Genomic DNA, 18,895 nt, shown 5'->3' with positions numbered 1-18,895 from the left:
TAAAATGAAAGTTCGTCTTTCAATTTCAACAGCATTTTTATTTCTAACCGGGACTCTATAGAGTAGTTTATGTCATGCTGTTGAGATTTCCCCCACCTAGCTACTAATGAACATTCTTGGCGAACATGAAAAATGTTAATGTAAGCAAATGATGCCTGTATCTGTGTGCAAATTGTTTTAAATGCCCTCCAGGCTGGAGCTGATTCACAGTAGCCCTGTTTTCCTCAAGCCAAATCACAACCTCTCAGTTCATTACTTCTGACGGAAAACAGAGGGTCTATGATAAGGGATTGATTCATTCACATACACAGGACTCTCCCTCTCGTCCTGTGCCTGTAAGGATGGCAGGTATAGAAACCATATGAAACTACTGCCAAACATGGCACTGCATTCAAATGTCTGTACAGTATATATACCGGTAATAACACACAATATCAGATGGGTTGGGGTGGATAGTCCACATCTTTATAGTTGTACAGTTACTTAATTCACATCCTACACTTTAAATGCAGTAAGTAGAGCCTCATATAGATTCATCAACAGTTAACAAGACAAAGAGTCCACAGCCATGCTAGATGCTCTGTGAGGCTGAGATAAATGCTAACATAAGCATCCTAACATGCTCATTTATAGCAGGTAAGGTAATATTTACCATGTTCACCATCTTAGTTGACCATGTTGGCATGTGAACATTTCCCTAATGAGCACTGAACATGAAGTACAGCTGAGGCTGATGGGAATGTCATTAGTTTTGCAGTTGTTTGTGTATAAGCCAAAGTATTCGACAAATTAAAATTTTTACCTGATGATGAACTAGATGAAAAGTTAGGGGATCTCCCGAAGCTATTACACTTCATCTTGAGGTGGACATTAACCAAATTCCATGGAAATTCCATGGTTGTTGAGACAAACCAGAAATGGTGGCTAGAGGAAAAGTCAGGTCATTACCATAGTCATTAGTATTATACATGGGTATCTGTATCAGATTTGAAGGCAGTCCATCCAAGAGTTTTAAAGACATTTTACTTAAAACCAAAAATATCAACATAATGATGGCGCTAGAGGAAAACTGGCAATCAATCCAATGGTTGTTAATATATTTCAGTCTGGACCAAAGTGGTGGATCGACTGATTATTCAACATTGTCGTCTTGAGCCACACTGCTAGCATGGATAAAAAGTGATGAAATTCAGTGATGTTGTTGATCAATCGCAGGCAATGGTGCATCAGTGAAGTAAACAAATCTGTGTGGAAATTTCAAGTCAGCTGTGGTGTTAAAAAACCAAAGCAACACTCTTATTTGGTTGCAAACTGGCAAATTTATTTGGCAAACAACGCAAATTTAACCACACAGCTAATATGCTGAAGTGTGCACGTGTACCTGAGGGTGCGTGTGGGCAGCATGAAGAGAATGCGAGAGACACAGAGATAGTGCTCGTGTGAGTGAGAGAGATATAGTGTGGGTGTTGCAGGGATTAATGTGAATTTGTAACTTAAGGGCATGCGTTGCTGCTCGATAGAATCTAGAGCATCAGCTCCTCTCTCCAGGCAATAAACGCATAGCTTCCATTGCATTCCAGTGCGCTTGCTCAGTTTTTAAAGGTTACAGTGTTGTTGTGGACCTGTGCTGTATAAGCATTAACAACTTGCATAAATACAGGTCTTTCTTTCCTGTTAGTGCGTCATCTTCCACTACTAGCTATTTAAATCTCAAGGCTTATAATAGCTAGTGTGAGGGACACTGTATTGTTAAGCAGTTGGTGTTTACATGGCTTTCCAGTATGGATGTAACTGCAACATGATGCACTCCTTCTGCCTCTTAATGGATCTTTTTGTCAGCGTTGAGATGTATAGAGCTTGAGTGGTTTTGTTATCGGAGCGTTTTTTTTCTTTCCTCCCTCTAACTCCCCACTCTCGTTACTCATGCGGTAGTTTGTATCTCAGGGGAAAAGGATACATGTCAGTATCTCAGAGACTGGCAGCCCCATCTATTATAGTTTATCACATGTTTGTCTGTGAATGAGAGAGACAGGGGTATAGAGAAAAGCGAGGTTCTTCATCCACACTCTCCTGCAGGTAACCATTTTAGTGAATCGATTGAGATGCCTTGGGTGCCTTCTGCATGATTAGGTTGCATCATTTGTGTGTATTGGTTAGAGGGAGAGACAGACAGCTAGTCTATTTACAGTGTAGGTCATGTTCGAAAGATGGAGAGTATGTGGTCAGCTTTAAGAGGCAGGAACTGGTGAACAACTTGTAAATTATCCAAAGTCATTACCTTTGAGACCAACAGTTTCAACTTGATGCTGTTGCATCAAGGCTGCTATAAAAACAAGACGGCACACACATACACAGGCTTTTAGATGTGTAATGCCACCGAGCAAATCCAATAGAAGGCTGCATTACGGCTGACAGTTTACTGCATCCATTCGTTTTCATGGTCTGTGACTCAGATATATATATGTATGTTTCCTAGCCAGTGTTACAAAATGACGGCCCAGGGGGCAATATCTGCTTATATGCTTATACGCTGCATTTTCTGAGCTTGTCTGTAATGACGTCATCACTGAAAGACATATTCATAGCTGGTGAAGCTATGAACATGTCTCATGTTCCTGTTTTTTGAGAACAGAAAAGGATTTTAGAGAAAAGAGCAGCTTGTCTTTGAGTTTTGATGTATTAGAAAATCAATACATATCTTGTCTAGTGATATGTTCATAAAATTTACATCCAGTTTGATTTTACAAATACAGGCAGGTCAGAGGCTCTATAAATGTTAATTTCATACCACACATATCTTATACATTATACACATTACATGGATATTATTCAAACAGATGTGTGTTATTTGCTATCTGTCTGTCTTGGTGTGTTGCAGTATGTAACAAACAAAGCTGATAGTCATGTGGTCTTCCTGTCCTCCCCCAATCCTCATCATCCAGTAGTGTCATAAAACCTGAAGGAGCCATAATTTCATATTGCTTTTGATCTACAATTATAATTTACAATTTAATTTAGCTTTTATCCAAAGTAACTTACATCTGAGAGTTGATACAACACAAGCATGGATCTAGTCAGGAGAGAACAACTCGAGTAAGTGCCATAAAGTTAAGTTTTAGTCTGATAGGATGTAGTGCAAAGAAAGCATAGAAGCAGATTTTTTTCCCCAGTCCATCAAGTGTGGAGGTGTATGCAAAGAGCTGGGTCTTTAGCCTTTTCTTAAAGATTGAGAGGGACTCTGTTGATCAGGTGGAGTTTGGTAACTCGTTCCACCACTGGGGAACTACAGAAGAGAAGAGTCTGGCTAGCGACTTAGGGCCCTGTTGTGGTGGTAATTTAGTCCAGGTGCCTTTCATTGGCAGAGCGTAGTGAGCAGGAGGGAGAGACCTGAATGAGGGAGTTCAGGTAGACGGGAGCAGTTTTAGTTGCTGTTTTGTAAGCGAGCGTTAGGGTTTTTAATTTGATGCGGGTAGCAACTGGGAGCCAGTGGAGGGATATGAACAGCGGGGTGGCATATGCTGTTTTGGGCTGGTTGAAGACCAGTCGTGCCACTGCGTTCTGGATCATCTGCAGAGGTTTGAACATATATGTGGGGAGGCTTCCCAGTAAGAAGTTACAGTAGTCAATGATATTATAAGAGCCTGTACCAGGAGTTGTGCTGCATGCTTGGACAGGTAGGGTTTGATCTTCCTAATGAATCTTGCTCTGCAGCACTTTGGAAACCTTGTGTTTGTTAAAATCGTGCTATATAAATAAAGTGGATTGGATTGGATTGGATGTTGTAGAGGGTAAATCGATACCACCGAGCAATTGAGGCCACATGAACCTTAAAGGTTAGCTGGTCATCAATAATGACACCTCAAGTTTTGGGCAGACTTTGCGGGCATGAGTTGGGTTGATTCGAGCTGTATACTGATCTGTTGTTGTATAGAGGGACTGGCTGGGATGATGAGGAGCTTAGTCTTAGAGAAGTTAAGTTGAATGTGGCGTTCTTCCATCGATGCCGAGATATCGGTAAGGCATGACGAGATCCAAGCTGAGACTTTGTGGTTCAACCTGGGCTGGGCTGGGTATAGCTTTTTTGAGCAGCAGGGTGACCAGAGCTTGCTTAAATGCGGTGGGGAACACACCCGTTGTAAGCGAGGACTTGATGATGTGTGTGACTGCAGGGTTAAGTGCAGGGGAAATGGTCTGTCGCAGGTTGGATGGTATTGGGTCAAGCAGACAGGTAGTGGGACGAGAGTCCACTATAAGTTTGGAGTCTTCCTCCTCAGTCAGAGGGGAGAATGAGGAGAGTGTGGCCCTGTTAACTGGCAGCTACAGACTGAGTTGACCAAGCAAAGAGAACTGGTTACTGATAGCAGAGACCTTATCAGTAAAGAATGAAGCGAAACATGTCTGCAGCGAGCAGAGTGGAGGGCGGAGGAGGAGGAGGAGGAGTAGGCATCTGTGGAGCCACATATCTTGTTCTGATAGTAAGTGGCCTTTGGTGTTTTTAAACTGGAGGAGAATGATACTAGGAGATCCTGATAGTCACCAAGGTCAGTGGGCTCTCTGGATTTACACCATTGTCTCTATGCTGCCCTGAGCTCCGCCCTTTGCTCTCTAATGACTTCATCGAGCCATGGACTACGGGGGTTATTGCAATCAGTTTTGGATGTTAGAGGACAAAAATTCTTAAGAGAGGAGGCTAGTGTTGAACAGAGTGTGTCTGCAGCCTCATTGACAGGGAGTGAGGAGAATTCATTATGAGGAGGCATGATAGCCAAGACCTCATTGGAAAGTTGAGTCGGTGTGAGGGACCAGATGTTTCGGCGGAAGGAGACCAATTGCGGAGGAACATGCAGGATGTTCTGGTAAGGAGATCGTGAATTGAATAAAGAAGTGGTCAGACAGATGTTGGGCGTGACAGTCGGATTTGCTGTGGAGCATTTCTGAGTCAAAATCAGATCAAGAGCATTGCCCGCTTTGTGTGTGGGAGGGGATGGAGACTCGTTTGAGGTCAAATGAGGACAGAAGTGACAGGAAGTCAGCTGCTTGGGTTTTGTCAGTATGGATATTCATGTCTTGCATGACAATTAGTGGTGTGTCATCATCAGGAATGGCTGAGAGTAACATGTCTAGCTCGCCTACAAAGTTCCCCAGTTGACACCCTGGTGGGCGGTATATGACAACCGCAAACAGCTCAGTGGGAGTAGTTACACTGATTGTATGGTATTCAAAGGAGGAGTTGTTGCTTAGTGGAGAAACCTTAGTGAATTTCCAGCCTTTGGAAATGAGGACCCCCAGCCCGCCTCTGCACCCAACACAACAGGGTGTGTTTGAGAAAGTGGAGTCAACAAAGATTGCAGCTGGTGTGGCAGTGTTGACGGATCCAGGTTTCAGTCAGGGCTAGTACCTGATTGTCTGACAGATTAGCAAGTGCTTGTATAAATTCTGTTTTGATCTCCAGTTCAAGGTGACTCACTCCGTATTTGGCATTCATCCAGATTATTTATTTTTAGATGCAATTGAATTAAATAGCTCTACAATGTAACCGCTTTCTCTTTAATTTGGACATGGGGGGATATACCAAATTATGCTCTTTGTAGTTTTTTCTGAACTTGTTTTTTTCAAAATTGGCTTTTTATTTCATACAAAGCTCTCCTAGCTTCAATAATAAAGAGCTTAGCTAACAAACACCTACCAGAGGATCTCGGGCTCATATGGAGTGAGCACGTCAGAAAAATAGTTAAGAGCCAATTCCACAAGTGCCTTAACTGAGGTCATTAAAGTCCTGACATCTACTCCACAGCTACCCATGTGTAGAAATGCTAAAACTTGGGTTACTTGTGCTCTGCTCTAGGTCTTGTAAGATTGAACGCTGCAGCATTCTGACCCAGACATCACCCACCATCAAATATGAAATCTTCATGTGGATATACCTTTCAGATGATGATGCACAGTCCACTCCCACGCTTCTATTTAACACTTAGTATTTATGTTCTTTACTCATAGTTTGCAGATAGACATATTGCAGTTGGATATAATTAGTCATGTGCACTACGCAGAGCAGGCAAGCAGGTGGGGAGAGGGTAAATGCATCCGCTGTCAACATAAACAAACATGGCAGGTATGACTGTGCATTTCCACAGCAACAGTCCCAATTTCACCTGTTGTTATCAAATATCATGCCTCTTATCCAGATGGGTCAGTAGAGAACAAAAGCCAGGCAGACATTCTGTGGTACTCTTTTGCCAACAAAATCACACCGCGTGGATCGCTTTTACACCTGGCTGACATCGAATTATGATTCTGATTTGTTGACACATCAGTCGCAGTGCGTGCTGCAAGCATTACCACGTTTTTTCCTTTATCCAGATTACATATTCAGAGGAAGATCTAGTTGAAAGTCTTGCCTCTTTCTTTTATTCACAATCTCTCTCTCCACCCTTCCTATCTGTCTTTCTTTTCGTCTCTCTCCCAACATAAAAGAACACAATGCTACATTGTTGGTTTTGTTGTAACCCCGCAGCCGCATTTTCAAGATGATTGTCCCTGCATGATGAAACAAGCCCTGTCAGGAGCTACAGCCGATTACATGGCTTCATGCAGTGATCAGTCTTTGTGTATAAACACTTTTTAAAAAAAGCAATCGACGCAGCGCAACATGGTGATGGATAAACTCCTACAGTGTCTTAGTGCCAGTGGAAAAGCTCTGTCTGCCTTTGCTGTCTGACAAGAGCTTCAGAGGAAAGAAAAAGAGACATATAGTCTTTGTTTTTGGAATGAACTCAGTGTTTTTTTTTTCCTCTGTCTCTCTCCTCCCTCCATCTCCTCTGCCTTGGAGATACAATCAAACCATATACACCCACTCAGAGAATCTTTTTAGTGTCAGTCCTAATGTCACGGTTCACATTAAATGCTTGATGGTGAATCACACGTGTAATGAATTCAATCAAATTCGTGACCTCTGAGATTGTCTGAGATGCTGAGTTTCTTCTGACCTGCATGTGTTCCTCTTTATCAAAACTCCAGACCCTTTTTACTGGATGATAGCTGTGCCATGTTTACATTAATGGCCCTCGAAAACCTATTTTCTAGATCCGCTTCTTACTAAAAGAGATGGGGTCTTACAAGAACACACTATTAACTGCCAAACACCGGTTATTTCACATCAGATATTTCTGTGTTTGTGTTTTTTTCTGTGGGTGGGATGTTGGAAAAAAGATGAAGTCTGGTATTTCTATGCACCAATCAGAATTTAACAAAGTCCTGCAAGATCAGCTTTAGTTTTTGAGTGTTAAATGTATGAATAAGGATGTTTTATTCTACTTTTAATGCTGCAATAATTGTTTTGGGTATTGTCACTCCAGGGCAGCACAAAAAAACTGCAAAGAAAATATCGACATATTACATACATAACCTTAAAATGTTGATAAATGTAAGTTCAATATCCACTTGCCATTTAGCTCTGTTTTGGTTTCCACCAACTCCTAATGGAAATGTCTGCCTCTGAAAGTGTGCAGCTTTAACTTGTTGCTTATTTAGTCACACATAACATGAAGATCTTAAGAAAAACTAAAGATTTGAAGCCATGTTTGAGGATCTGAGTAGTATGCCGACATGAAAGATGGAAAAAAAATAGAGATTCACAACCTCTCCTATTTTCCAGCTAATTGTAACAGTCTGTTGTGTTTACATACAGAATGAAGTCTTTCAGGTATTTTTCTTTTATCTTTTCTCATCATGATTCACTGTTTGTAGTGGTCCTGTTGGTCTGTTGTCTATCTGCAATCAGCATCAGTCAGCGGCGTCAGACCCTTAAATTTATGAACCTCCCCCGATGTGGTCGGAGGGGTAATTACATCTTCCATCTCAGCAGGGCTCAGTTACTCAACCTGATGCTGGTGTGTGTGTGTGTGTGTGTGTGTGTCCCTGTTTAAACAGTGCTAATTGGCACTCGTTTCGAGTCCACCTTTCCCAGAGTGTCTCCCGTGTCACCACTTTCTCAGACTGCGGCTGTCGATTTAAACCCCTCCCCTCAGCAGCTGTTGCCAAGGACATTATCAGACCCCCAAAGAGAATATTCCCAAAGGCTAATTCACCTGTCTCCGCTAGCACGTTATCTAGCGGCCTTCTCACAGGAAGGTGGATGCAACCACCGCTTCCAGGTGTCTTTTAAATTCAGCCTGACTTCAAATGCCACAGGAGTTGCGACAGTAAAGCACCCATGCATTGAAAAAAAAATTTTTTTGCACACCTGTACGTCTAAGAAGGGTGTGTCAGATGAAAAAATAAAAGTAAAGGAAGAAGACAACCTGTGCACTGTCTAAAATTAGGCAAAACGCCCAATGAATGTCATTGACCTCAGTTAGCTGTTAGTGACAGTTTAGGAGTCTGTTCCTCTGAGCAATAAAGCATCTCTCAAGTGTTTGAAGTTCAAAGTTTGTTGTCCTGGGGGACGGTGAATACAGATTTCCATGTAAAGGTGTTTTTCTTTCATAACAAAGAGACAACCTTGATTAAGAAAGCTTGCTTTAGTCTGAATGGATGTGTGTTTTAATCACGAATCCTGGATCCGTTTGCGGCTCTTTAATGAGGCCTACTCCAGCTGGAAGGCTGTCGGCACGGCTGCTTTGATCAGTGGCCCATGGACACGGGATTACACAGCTAACACACTGCGCTAATGGAGCCACGGGGCAAAAAACATACACACACAAACATGTCTAAACACACGCAAATAAAGCACACACACCAAACAGAAATGCAAATTTAACAAATATACATATAGACACATACACCCCCTCAACCTCTGACAAGGGCACAATCCCATAAGCCAGTGTCTTGTTCTCGTGCAGCCCATTGTGTCAGGCCCTTTCATCTGGCTGCGTCTGTTTGTGCCAGTTCGGGTCGGCTGAGTTTTAGGCTCGGCGTTGAAGTCTCTGCCAAAGAGGGCTCAGTGAGAAAGGTCCAAAGCTCAGCGCTGACACACAGCCCAACTCTAGAGACTAATGGCTTGTAGCTCCCAACATATGTTGCTTTGTGTAATTGCTTTAATTGCTGTCATTGTACGTAATGGTTGGTCTTTTTCATCTTCCCTGGTGGTGTAGGCATTCTGCTAATTATATCTGTCAGCCCTGCAGCCAAAACGAGCGTTTCACAGTGAATTCAGACCAATGGGAACTTTAAAATTGGAGTGTTTCTGTATACAGTTGGTGTGTGTGTGGGTGTAAATGACTGACTGCAGAATGGTGGAATAGTTTATGAATCATTAGAGGTTTCATAAGTAATTCAGAGACTCCCCATCATAGCCCCTTTTAATGGAAGTGTGGTTGTGACTTTACTTATCAGTCAAGTCTGAACCTTGACCTGTAATTCATCTGTGGTTGCAGTTACTGAATAACGGTACACACAAATGCAAAAACATCTCAAAAACTCCTTTTTTTCCTCTCTCCAGGTATGACACTATCACAAACCAGTGGGAAACGGTGACTCCACTGCCCAAGCCGGTCCACTCAGCGGCAGCCACAGTGTGCGGAGGGAAGGTGTATGTGTTCGGGGGTGTGAACGAGGCCGGCCGCTCGGCGGGTGTCCTGCAGTCCTACGTACCGCAGAGCAACACTTGGAGTTTCATTGAATCGCCCATGATAGGTAAGACAGGTGACAACGCCGACAGTCTTTGTCATATTCTTTCACACGTACTTGTACACAATGTAGAGATGTTATGTCCTCAGGAGACATGTTGCAATGGTTACCATCACCTTTTGTATTTCGACATTGCTGTTGTTGGACTTTTTGAACCTGTGTGTGCTATATTGTGGTTTGATTTTCCTGAATGCGTGGTTTGTTTTCCCTCATTATGCCACCCACTAGCTAAATTGTTCTCCTTCAAGACATCATAAAAACATGAATATTAATGTTTGCTTTTTATTAGTAATGTAATGCCAAAACAGGAAAAGGCACATATTGCAACATCACTATAAGCATTCATATACATGCATTCCTTTAATCTTTAGTCACTGACATCATGCAATCTCGTTAGAAAGCAGCAAGGAGTCTTTGGGGCCCCATTATGGTTGCCTGGTTGCCTAGCAACAGTGTGCTCACAACTCTACCCACTTGAACACCTTCTATATGATGTACTTGACTTGACTTGCTTGTTGAAATCATAAACTAACGATTGCCATTTGACGGCAACATATCGTCGTACAGTAGATGACTGTATGAGGTCGAATCATTTTTGAGTGATTCGTGGTACTTTTAGGGAATCCCTTGCGATATGCATTTTGGAGTGTTTCTGGATTTTATATCAATGCCTCTGAAGTGCTCAGGTGAAGATACAAGCAATATTTCAAGTTAGGATATCTCATAGTTCTTCCCATTTAAAGACAACCTACAATTGTAGTTGAAACCTTCTACAACAGGAATTTTAGTATTCAATCTTAGAGTTATTTCAGTGAAAATGTTAACCTGCACCCATGGCAACAGAATACGCAGTGGTCAGGTTGTGACCTTTTCCATTCCTGTTGTTTTCTCCTTATCATTATTATCATCCTACTCAGTATTTCCCATTACTCCCCTCTTGCCATGTTATTGCTCTATCATTATAATGAGAAGACCATAGCTGAGATGACGGGTGGGTCTGACTATAGCTTCTGACATGTTATTGGCTAAATTCTGTAGTTATTCACCGCACAAACCTGCAGCCGCATTCCAGCCGGAGCCATCGGGGACCTGTGAAGGACACAACACCAGAAGAAACACTTAAACCGAGCTGCTGTAACTCCAAGGTAGCAGGAAAAACACATTGTACAACTCTGCGTGATTCAAAACACTGTCAGCTGTGTTCTCAGTGCAAAGATCTTATCCGCAAGCAGGTTTTTTTCACAAAAAGGAGTATCCCTAAAAGGTGCATAGGGACGATTGTTATTGATTTGAGCATATCCTCTGAGTCATTTGGCTTCACATGTTTGGCTTTGCACACATGTGAAATTTAAGCCAAACTCACTAAATTCAGTGTGTTGCAACTGCAACTATGTTTATATCCATTTAATTAATTTTCCTCACAAATACAAATTCTATATTTGATGTTGGATTACCCCGTTTAAGATGTTTGGCAGATGATGGACTCTCAGGGCAAAGAGTTGTCCAAATGCTGCATTTAAAAAATATATCTGAAACGGTGGCATACTGTTGCTGCTGGCAGCACTTGGAGCAGCAGGCATCAGAGAGAAACATGGGGTCAAAAATGTATTTATATTCAAATGTTTCCTGACAAGAAGTTGTTCTTGTGTCATTAAAGCGCCAGCGCGGAGGCACTTCCCTCAGCACTGTTGCCCAGAAACTTGCTCTCTGTTATTAGTGCCTTTTCAGAGTGAGACTACTGTGAGCGAAATGATGATTATGTAATGCGGGTGTTTGGGGCGAGAGCTGAATGGTATTAAAGGGATGGAAGAGCAGCTGGCAGAGGAGAAATGAGAGAAAGTCTAGTGAGAAACACACACACACACACACGCGTGCACACGGAAACGCAGACACACACAAGCTCTCCTTACCTCATATCAACCATACATCCCCCAGGGGCACAGGTACACAGCACATGAATTATGTAAAGAGCCAGGAGGTTACTCTACGTGTGAGCGTGTGTGTGTGCGCGCGTGCATGCTGTCTGTCTCTGTCTCTGTGTATGTGTATGTGTATGTGTGTGTGTGTGTGTGTGAGCATGACAGACACAGACAGACAGACCGTCATCTGTCAGGGTGTAGATGAGCCTGTGTCTGACAGCCAACGAGCCAGGAGATAATGGACGGGTTTAGTGCTTCCTGTGAAATTGGGCCGGCGATGATTTTAGTGAGCCGATGGGGAGTGTTTCTCGATCAACCCGCTGCCTCTCTCCATCGCTCTCCCTCTCTAATCTCTCTGTTCATCTCTCTCTTTCTCTCTCTCTCTCTCTCTCTCTTTCTCACCCCCACTCGCTCTCTGTCTCACTGTCTCCCCCCTCCGTACGCCTCCCCGCCTCCCGTCTCTCGCGGTCTCTCAGCACTGTCTTATCGACTGACACAAATACAGCTGTGTGCGTTTTCTGCAACTGTGCGCCTGTGTATGTGTACGCATATGTGTGGGGTGTGTGTGTGTGTGTGTGTGTGTGCGTGTGTGTGTTTTCGCTCTGCACGGACCATCTCCCGCATGGACTGCAAATGGGTTTCACAAACACTTATCAGGACTGACTTCCTATCTCTTGCAGAGTGAAAAATAATATTACTTGTGCCAAAAATAGTTCCTTCAACAAGTCTATTGAGATGCAACGGTGTCTCTGCAGCTTAGTTCATCTATATCCACCTCTGTCTTCAATACATCTGTCTGATGAGCAGTACATGGACTGACAAATGAGCCCCCTCATATACAGTAAACTATTTATGAATCCCCATTGCTTCCTGTAAAAGGTCAGTTCACCCAAATGCCAAGGTTTTCAGATACGTTTCTGAGATTTCTGCCTCTACTCCCATACAGTGGAGGTGAATGTAACTTTGTGTTGCTCATATCATTGAAAATGACATTTCTATGGATAATCCCTAGAGCTCTTTTATTCGTCCTTCCTTTTCATACCGCAGCATAGTATGGCAGCATCGTATGAGTACATTTTCTACAACCATTCATAAAATTTGCCTCCTCTTAAAATATTTTGTTTGATTTGCATTCAAATCCACCCCGTTGGTTCCTTTATTTTAGCAAATTCAACTTCTTACAATATGTGATTTTGATGTTTTTTCCAATTATATATTTTTACATACAAGATACAGATCATCCAGCATCACTTTCAAGTCACAATTTCAATTTGTCCAATACTTTGGTTTATGACCAAATACCAGCAAAACTAAAGACATTCATCCATTCATCCATCAGCCTCAGGTTTAAGACTTGTGTTTAGTGCTGATTGTGTAGCATGTGAACATGCTACCATTTGACAAAGATGGTGAACATGGTGAACATTACATGGTTAACAACAATGTCATTGTTAGCATGCTGGTGTTAGCATTTGGCTCAAAGCACAGCTTCACAGAGCTGCTAGCATAGCTGTAGACTCTTAGTCTTGTTTTTTCATGTCATAAGGATACATGAGCCATGTACTGGGCTATTTTTCTCTCCCTACACATTACTCTTTATTATTACTTTTATTAACTAATTTCTACTGAAGAAATAATCCCTACAAAACTGTTCACAGCATGTTCTATGCAGTAAAAGGGACACTCATCCTGGAAGAATGAATGAAAAGATATTGATTAATTTTTAAAATTTCATTCACCTTTATTATATTAGGGTGGAAAACCCAAAACTGTCTGCTGTGCTATATACCACTTAGTTCATTAAGGGAATAGATATGGCTTTTCATAATTGTATAGTGAATTTGAATGAATTTTATAGTGAATAGTGAATTTACCCTTTAGAAACTCATAAAAGTTACTTACTATCACACATCTGGGACATCCACACACGCCAAACTCCAACCAGCTCCCTCAAGTGTTCATCCAGCAGGCAATCCCCACTGACAGACGGGTCGCCATCGACTAGTCGGCTCCAGGCACCTGAGAGCAGCAGCGTTGCGCCCAGACCGCTCAATCGAGAAATTGACCAAAGGACAATTACTCGCGCAAATGACGTAGCAGTCAAACAGGTACAGCAATTGAGAGCACCATTATGAAGGAAGAGGAAAGTGACAAGATGAGATAGGTGGAGAGGATGGGGTGTTTCCATAGCTACCTAATTGTACATGCCCCCCCCCTCCCCCAATCATATTAAATTAAAGTACATCATCCTCTTTCGCTCCCCCTGATACTTTGGCCTGTCATTTCGAAAGGCTGCTCTTATTCTCCCCACACCACATAAAAGGACATTGTGTGAAAAAAAACATTTTTTTTTTTTGCTGCTCCAATTACCTTTGTTGTAATCTTATCTAAGCTTCTGGCAGCAAGAACTGAAGCTTCTTTGTCCTATTTCCTCCTGCTCCCTCGCTCTCTTCTGTAGGACACAGGAAGCCGCAGAGGATACCCAGCACCTCGTTCTCCGTCTTTCGGAGGAGAATGTCTTGTTTATTCCTTGTTTATGTTCTCCCTCCGCCTCTGACTGACCGCACATTTCCATGTTGCCGTAATGCTGTGGCTTTGTGATGACGTCCACAGTTTGGGAGTCTATCAGAGAGAACGGTCTTATCTAGATCTGTACAGTGCACAGTATTGGTTTGATTGAGTCACTAGTGATATACAGTATATTTGTGTGTGTGTGTGTGTGTGTGTATGCATGTGTGTGTTATCCCTCCAGTTGTGTTCCAGTTTTATAAAATCAGATATCTGCTGTGTTGATGCAGGAATCAGATAGCAGAGGATGTGAGGGAACAACAAGGTGTTTGTTTAGACAGCAGCCACAAATTTCATCATAGCCGTGTGTGTGTGTGTGTGTGTGTGTGTGTTTTCACTTGTGTGCTGTCCTTGACCTCAGCCCGAGGGGTCCCAGACTTGGTGACTAAGCTGTTTTATCAGGGTGTGAGAGGCTGCGTCAGCCTATGTCACCCCGCAGGCACAGCTGTACTTCTATCACCGCTGCCGTGTTAAAACCTTGTTTTGCTGTCTTTTTTCCCCCCCTCACTCTTCCCTTTATTCATTTTTTTTATGTAGAATGTGGTCAATTGTGGATTGTTGGCTGAGCTTTATAACCTCAGAGCTGTGAAACCAGACAAAATCCATCGCAGGATTTCAGGAACACATGCTGTTCCACCTCCAGAGTTAGAAAGTTTTCAGCTGACACAGACAATACTCGATCGCTCGTTACCGTATCTCAACGGCTTTTCAGCAGAAACGGCCCGTTTTCCGCGTCGAAGGCCCAGAGAGGAGCCGGGGGGATGAGTGCAAAAGCAAAAGTGTTGGAGAGATGTTGAACCCCGACAGCAGCGGTCCTTTGTGGCTCGCCAAATGAGAATGAGATTTACCTGCCTGGTACTCCTCCAAGCACTCAAACCGCTGCCTACTGCAGGTCCACTTGAGAGGCAGGAAGCGATGGTGAGAGTTTCTATGGAGAAAGGAGAGAAATGTTTTTTCCTTTGAGAGCATCCTATTATTATTTTGCCTCAGGCACAGAGAGAAATGAGTCTTCTGTGTTTATGGGACCTAACACAAAACATCATGTACACACACTTATGCTGGCACACACACACACACATGCTCGGGTAGACTGGCAGCGGCATATCAATGAGATGAAGAAGGTAAAAGAGAGAAAATAAACACATCAGGCGGAATGCAAGGAGGGTGTCGTGGCAATTCACCTCTTGCACTTGACTTCAATGAGAGAAGAAACAATTTGTCAATACAGCATTGTCACACTTTCTTTAATGCTCAGAGCATGACTCACTCACACTCGATACAGACATACAAGCTGCTGCAGAGGGGTGAGCCCCGAAGTGTTAGGGTGAATACTCCTTTATCTCTTTCACACCAACCTCTAGGAGTTGTTGTAACTACTACTTCGCGTGGTTATACCCATGCAGACATGCAGGCAGGATGTGCTTCAGCATGAACAGATATTCTTTGTCTCTCTTTCACAAAGGAATATACTGTTCAGAAACACAAACATGGTTTCTATGACTGTCATTAAGCATTTTTAACCTTTCAGAAGTTCACACAAGCATTTCTAGATATTCATACAATAATTTCCCTCACAAGGTACAATCAGTGGCAACTTGTTTCTCGAGGGCGCAAATTGAAGGACGTACCGCCTCAGATGGTTGCAGAGGAAGTTCAGATTAGATTTCAGTGAGTTAATGATTGCAGTGAGTTCATATAAGGTATGAAACTGATTAGAGCAACAACATAAAGAGGCTGAAGTTAAGTGTTTTGTTTTTTTTTTGTTTCAGAACATTATGATTTGAAGTGCAGTTGAAGAGTGTGGCTCACTCACAGAGAGTCAGTCTGAGGAGCAGCAGAAGCACCTCTCGTATCCAGAGGATGAAACCTATCGCTTTGGTCATCCCCTGACTTTCCTCCCTAGCACCACCATGAGGTTTAGATTTGTGGTTTTGAGTGAAATGTCTCAACTATTGGATGGATTGTCATAAATCCAACATGTCAGACTCCTTGTTAAACATGTCAGACTCCTCTCGGCAACAGGAAGAAAGGTAGAGAAAGGGGGCGGCAGCCTACTACACGAGAGAAGGTTTCAGGGCTTCCACCGCCATTATTAAGGCGTCAGACTCCAGTTGCCCGTCTTCAATGAGGGATGTCCGTCCATTGTGGCAGAAAACAGCGAGGAGGGCGGCTCACGGCCAAGTGTCTGTGCATTATTCATGCTGCTTGTAAATTGGCCAGCTGCAGTCGGCTCGAGAGAAATTGCCCTGAGTTTGAAATACACTTCCTCTTCCCACACAGCAGGGCTGCTGCTCATGAGCTGCAGGTTTCCAATGGCATCGTTCCGCACAAACCACTGTTTCATTTTGTTTCCCATCATCTATAATTCTACAGCGGTGCTGCTTCAATGCCTCTGTTTTCCTCATGTGCTATATACTGTATCAGATTGAATTATACAGTATGCAGTATCCCACCTGTTCACTCATGTATTTCCAATACATGCACACTGTGTTTTTTTTTTCTTTGAGAATCTATGGAGGTGCCAGAGGGCGTAATGCAATTGTGAATTATTGGGACTTAGGTAACTCTTTTATATTGCTGCCAAGCCCAAACATATTTTGGAGCAGAACCCAATAAAGCCGCAGTGATTTATGAACTCTACTTTTTCACTGGTTTGCCATTATTCAGTTTTTTTTTCCAAAGCAATCTTGAGAATGGCACATTTGTAAAGTGATAAGGAGAATGTTGCTGATGATTTCGCATGCGGCCTGGGGACGGCAGAGAGAGAGAAAAAAAAAAGAAAAAACAAATTGATGCCATTATACTGAATGGGAATGTCTGCTATGTGTGAGAATGACATCCAAACAATAGCTTTGTGCTTTTTTTTTTTTTTTTTAAACAAAAATCTCCTCTCTCCTTCTGTCTCTCCCTCTCTCTCTCTTTCTCTCTCTCTCTCGCTCTCTTCCTCTCGTATCTTTAGATAACAAATACGCCCCTGCAGTGAGTCTAAATGGTTTTATATTCATCCTGGGAGGAGCCTACGCTCGAGCCACCACTATCTATGACCCAGACAAAGGCAACATCAAGGCTGGTCCCAACATGAATCACTCTCGGCAGTTCTGCAGGTAAGAGATTATTAATGGAGCAGCACCACATGTAAGTTAAATCCCCACTGTGGTGTTTTTTAAAGATTTTTCAAAAGCTCAAATTGCAGGTCTGTTTTCTGTGAACATTCAAAAACACTCACAGCGTTATTACACAGCCCGGAAAAATATGTAAAACGCAAGCTTATTAGTAATCTGTCAGTCTTTGTGTGATAACGCAGGTAAACGGTTGCACAAGGAAAATGTACTCAGGCCGGTTAATTAAAATTTGAACAAAGTCAGTTGTGGGTTGACAGTATTTCCACCGAGATGCAGTCAGAGTTGTGAAACTTCTCCCTCGGTGGAAAAATTGCTGTCTAATTCATGGGCTTGATTTTTAAATTTGCTTGATCAGTAACGCCGCTGTCTGTCACGCTGAGAGAAACAAGACACATCTGTTCAAATAGCAGAGACTCTGCTTGATTTAATCAACTTTCTTTCAAAGCATTTAATCGCTCAATTTCACCCCAAGTTATTACTGTGACATATAAGTCATTTAGGGGGGAGGGGAGGGTGGGGTTTCCACATAGTTAGGTGAGTGTCAGGTGAGATTGTGTTCTAACAAGAAAAATCAACAAACCGCAGTCCACAACTGTGACTTTTATACCATTTGTGGACACATAATAGCTGATAAAGGGAGATAAATGAAAATTTACAATAGTGGGATCACATCCTAATATCCCAGTCAGCTCGAGCCACTGAGGTGTGCAGTTTGCTGGATAATGAACCCACTGTTTTCCAGACCCGAGCCTTTCTTTTCTTCTTTTTTTTTTTTTTTTTTTTTGCAGAAGCTGAAAGAAAAGCATGCGCAAAATACATTTGGGAAGCAATTACAGACAGTGATCTTATGTGCAGAATGTATAACATAAATCATGTTGTCAGAGTTATTGATAAGCTGCAGCAGCACACGCCAGGCAGCTGTTCTGCTACATTTAACTAAGTCTGACAGAAGAGAAGAAGAGATGCAGGGAAGGAGGGAGAACAACACACACACACACACAGACACACAACTGCAGAGACAGAAACACACAAATACTCAGAAACGGCACTATCTACAGTGCATGCTCCTGCACAGACGATGAAGTCTAGCAGGTCATCGTGCAGGAGAGCAGATATTCTCTCCTCGCAGCGTCCAACCCTCCGCAGGCCTGCACCTCCCCTCTGTTTATCAGGAAGAGCAGCTCCAGGCTTTGCCCTGCGCGCTCTCCATTTTGGATCAGCTGTGCTTTCTCTCTGAGTAGATTTAGGCTTTATGTAATAATCTTTTTCAGTCCCAACAGTGTTGTGAATTTGTGCAATAGGACTGCATGTTGTTCACTGTCTGTGTGTGTGTGTCGGAGCTTGCACCTTATGTAAATGCAGATCGTTCCAAACCCCAATAGGAGTACAAAGCCCTAATCAGCTTACAGCCCAAGTTTTAATCCTCTCCGCACACAAACTCCTGTTTCTGTTTCTCATATCAAATGAGCACATTTGTAGAGATATTTGCTTTTTCATTAGTTTTGTTTTTCTTTCGCCCTCAAGAGGGAATGTAATGTGTCGTCGTCCCCCCACCACCACCACCACCACCTCACAAAGTAGCCTTGTTGGGCATGTTGAGAGCATGTGTGAGTGATGTCATATAATCTCAGGCGTGGCCCCCAGCATGTTTGTAGAGAT

General features: G+C 42.8%; 2 protein-coding genes across 6 annotated transcripts in view; one reads left to right on the top strand and one right to left on the bottom strand.

The window, feature by feature from the left end:
* The window catches only part of LOC121882639 (kelch-like protein 29), a 218,704-nt gene that overhangs the window by 198,071 nt on the left and 1,738 nt on the right, over positions 1-18,895 (top strand). For all 5 annotated transcript variants that reach the window (XM_042391010.1, XM_042391013.1, XM_042391011.1 and 2 more), the window contains 2 exons: positions 9,440-9,633; positions 17,074-17,218. In XM_042391010.1, coding sequence (XP_042246944.1) covers positions 9,440-9,633; positions 17,074-17,218 — 339 coding nt within the window. The remainder of the gene's footprint in view (positions 1-9,439; positions 9,634-17,073; positions 17,219-18,895) is intronic.
* atad2b (ATPase family AAA domain containing 2B) overlaps positions 15,024-18,895 on the bottom strand; it is an 81,940-nt gene continuing 78,068 nt past the window's right edge. Inside the window, exon 29 of the transcript XR_006092136.1 lies at positions 15,024-15,042. The gene's annotated coding sequence lies outside the window, so the exon portion shown is untranslated. The remainder of the gene's footprint in view (positions 15,043-18,895) is intronic.

Source organism: Thunnus maccoyii, chromosome 17, assembly GCF_910596095.1.
Source record: "Thunnus maccoyii chromosome 17, fThuMac1.1, whole genome shotgun sequence".
Taxonomy (NCBI): domain Eukaryota; kingdom Metazoa; phylum Chordata; class Actinopteri; order Scombriformes; family Scombridae; genus Thunnus; species Thunnus maccoyii.
Note: the sequence above shows the minus strand (reverse complement) of the source record. Positions and strands in the feature narration are given on the sequence as shown.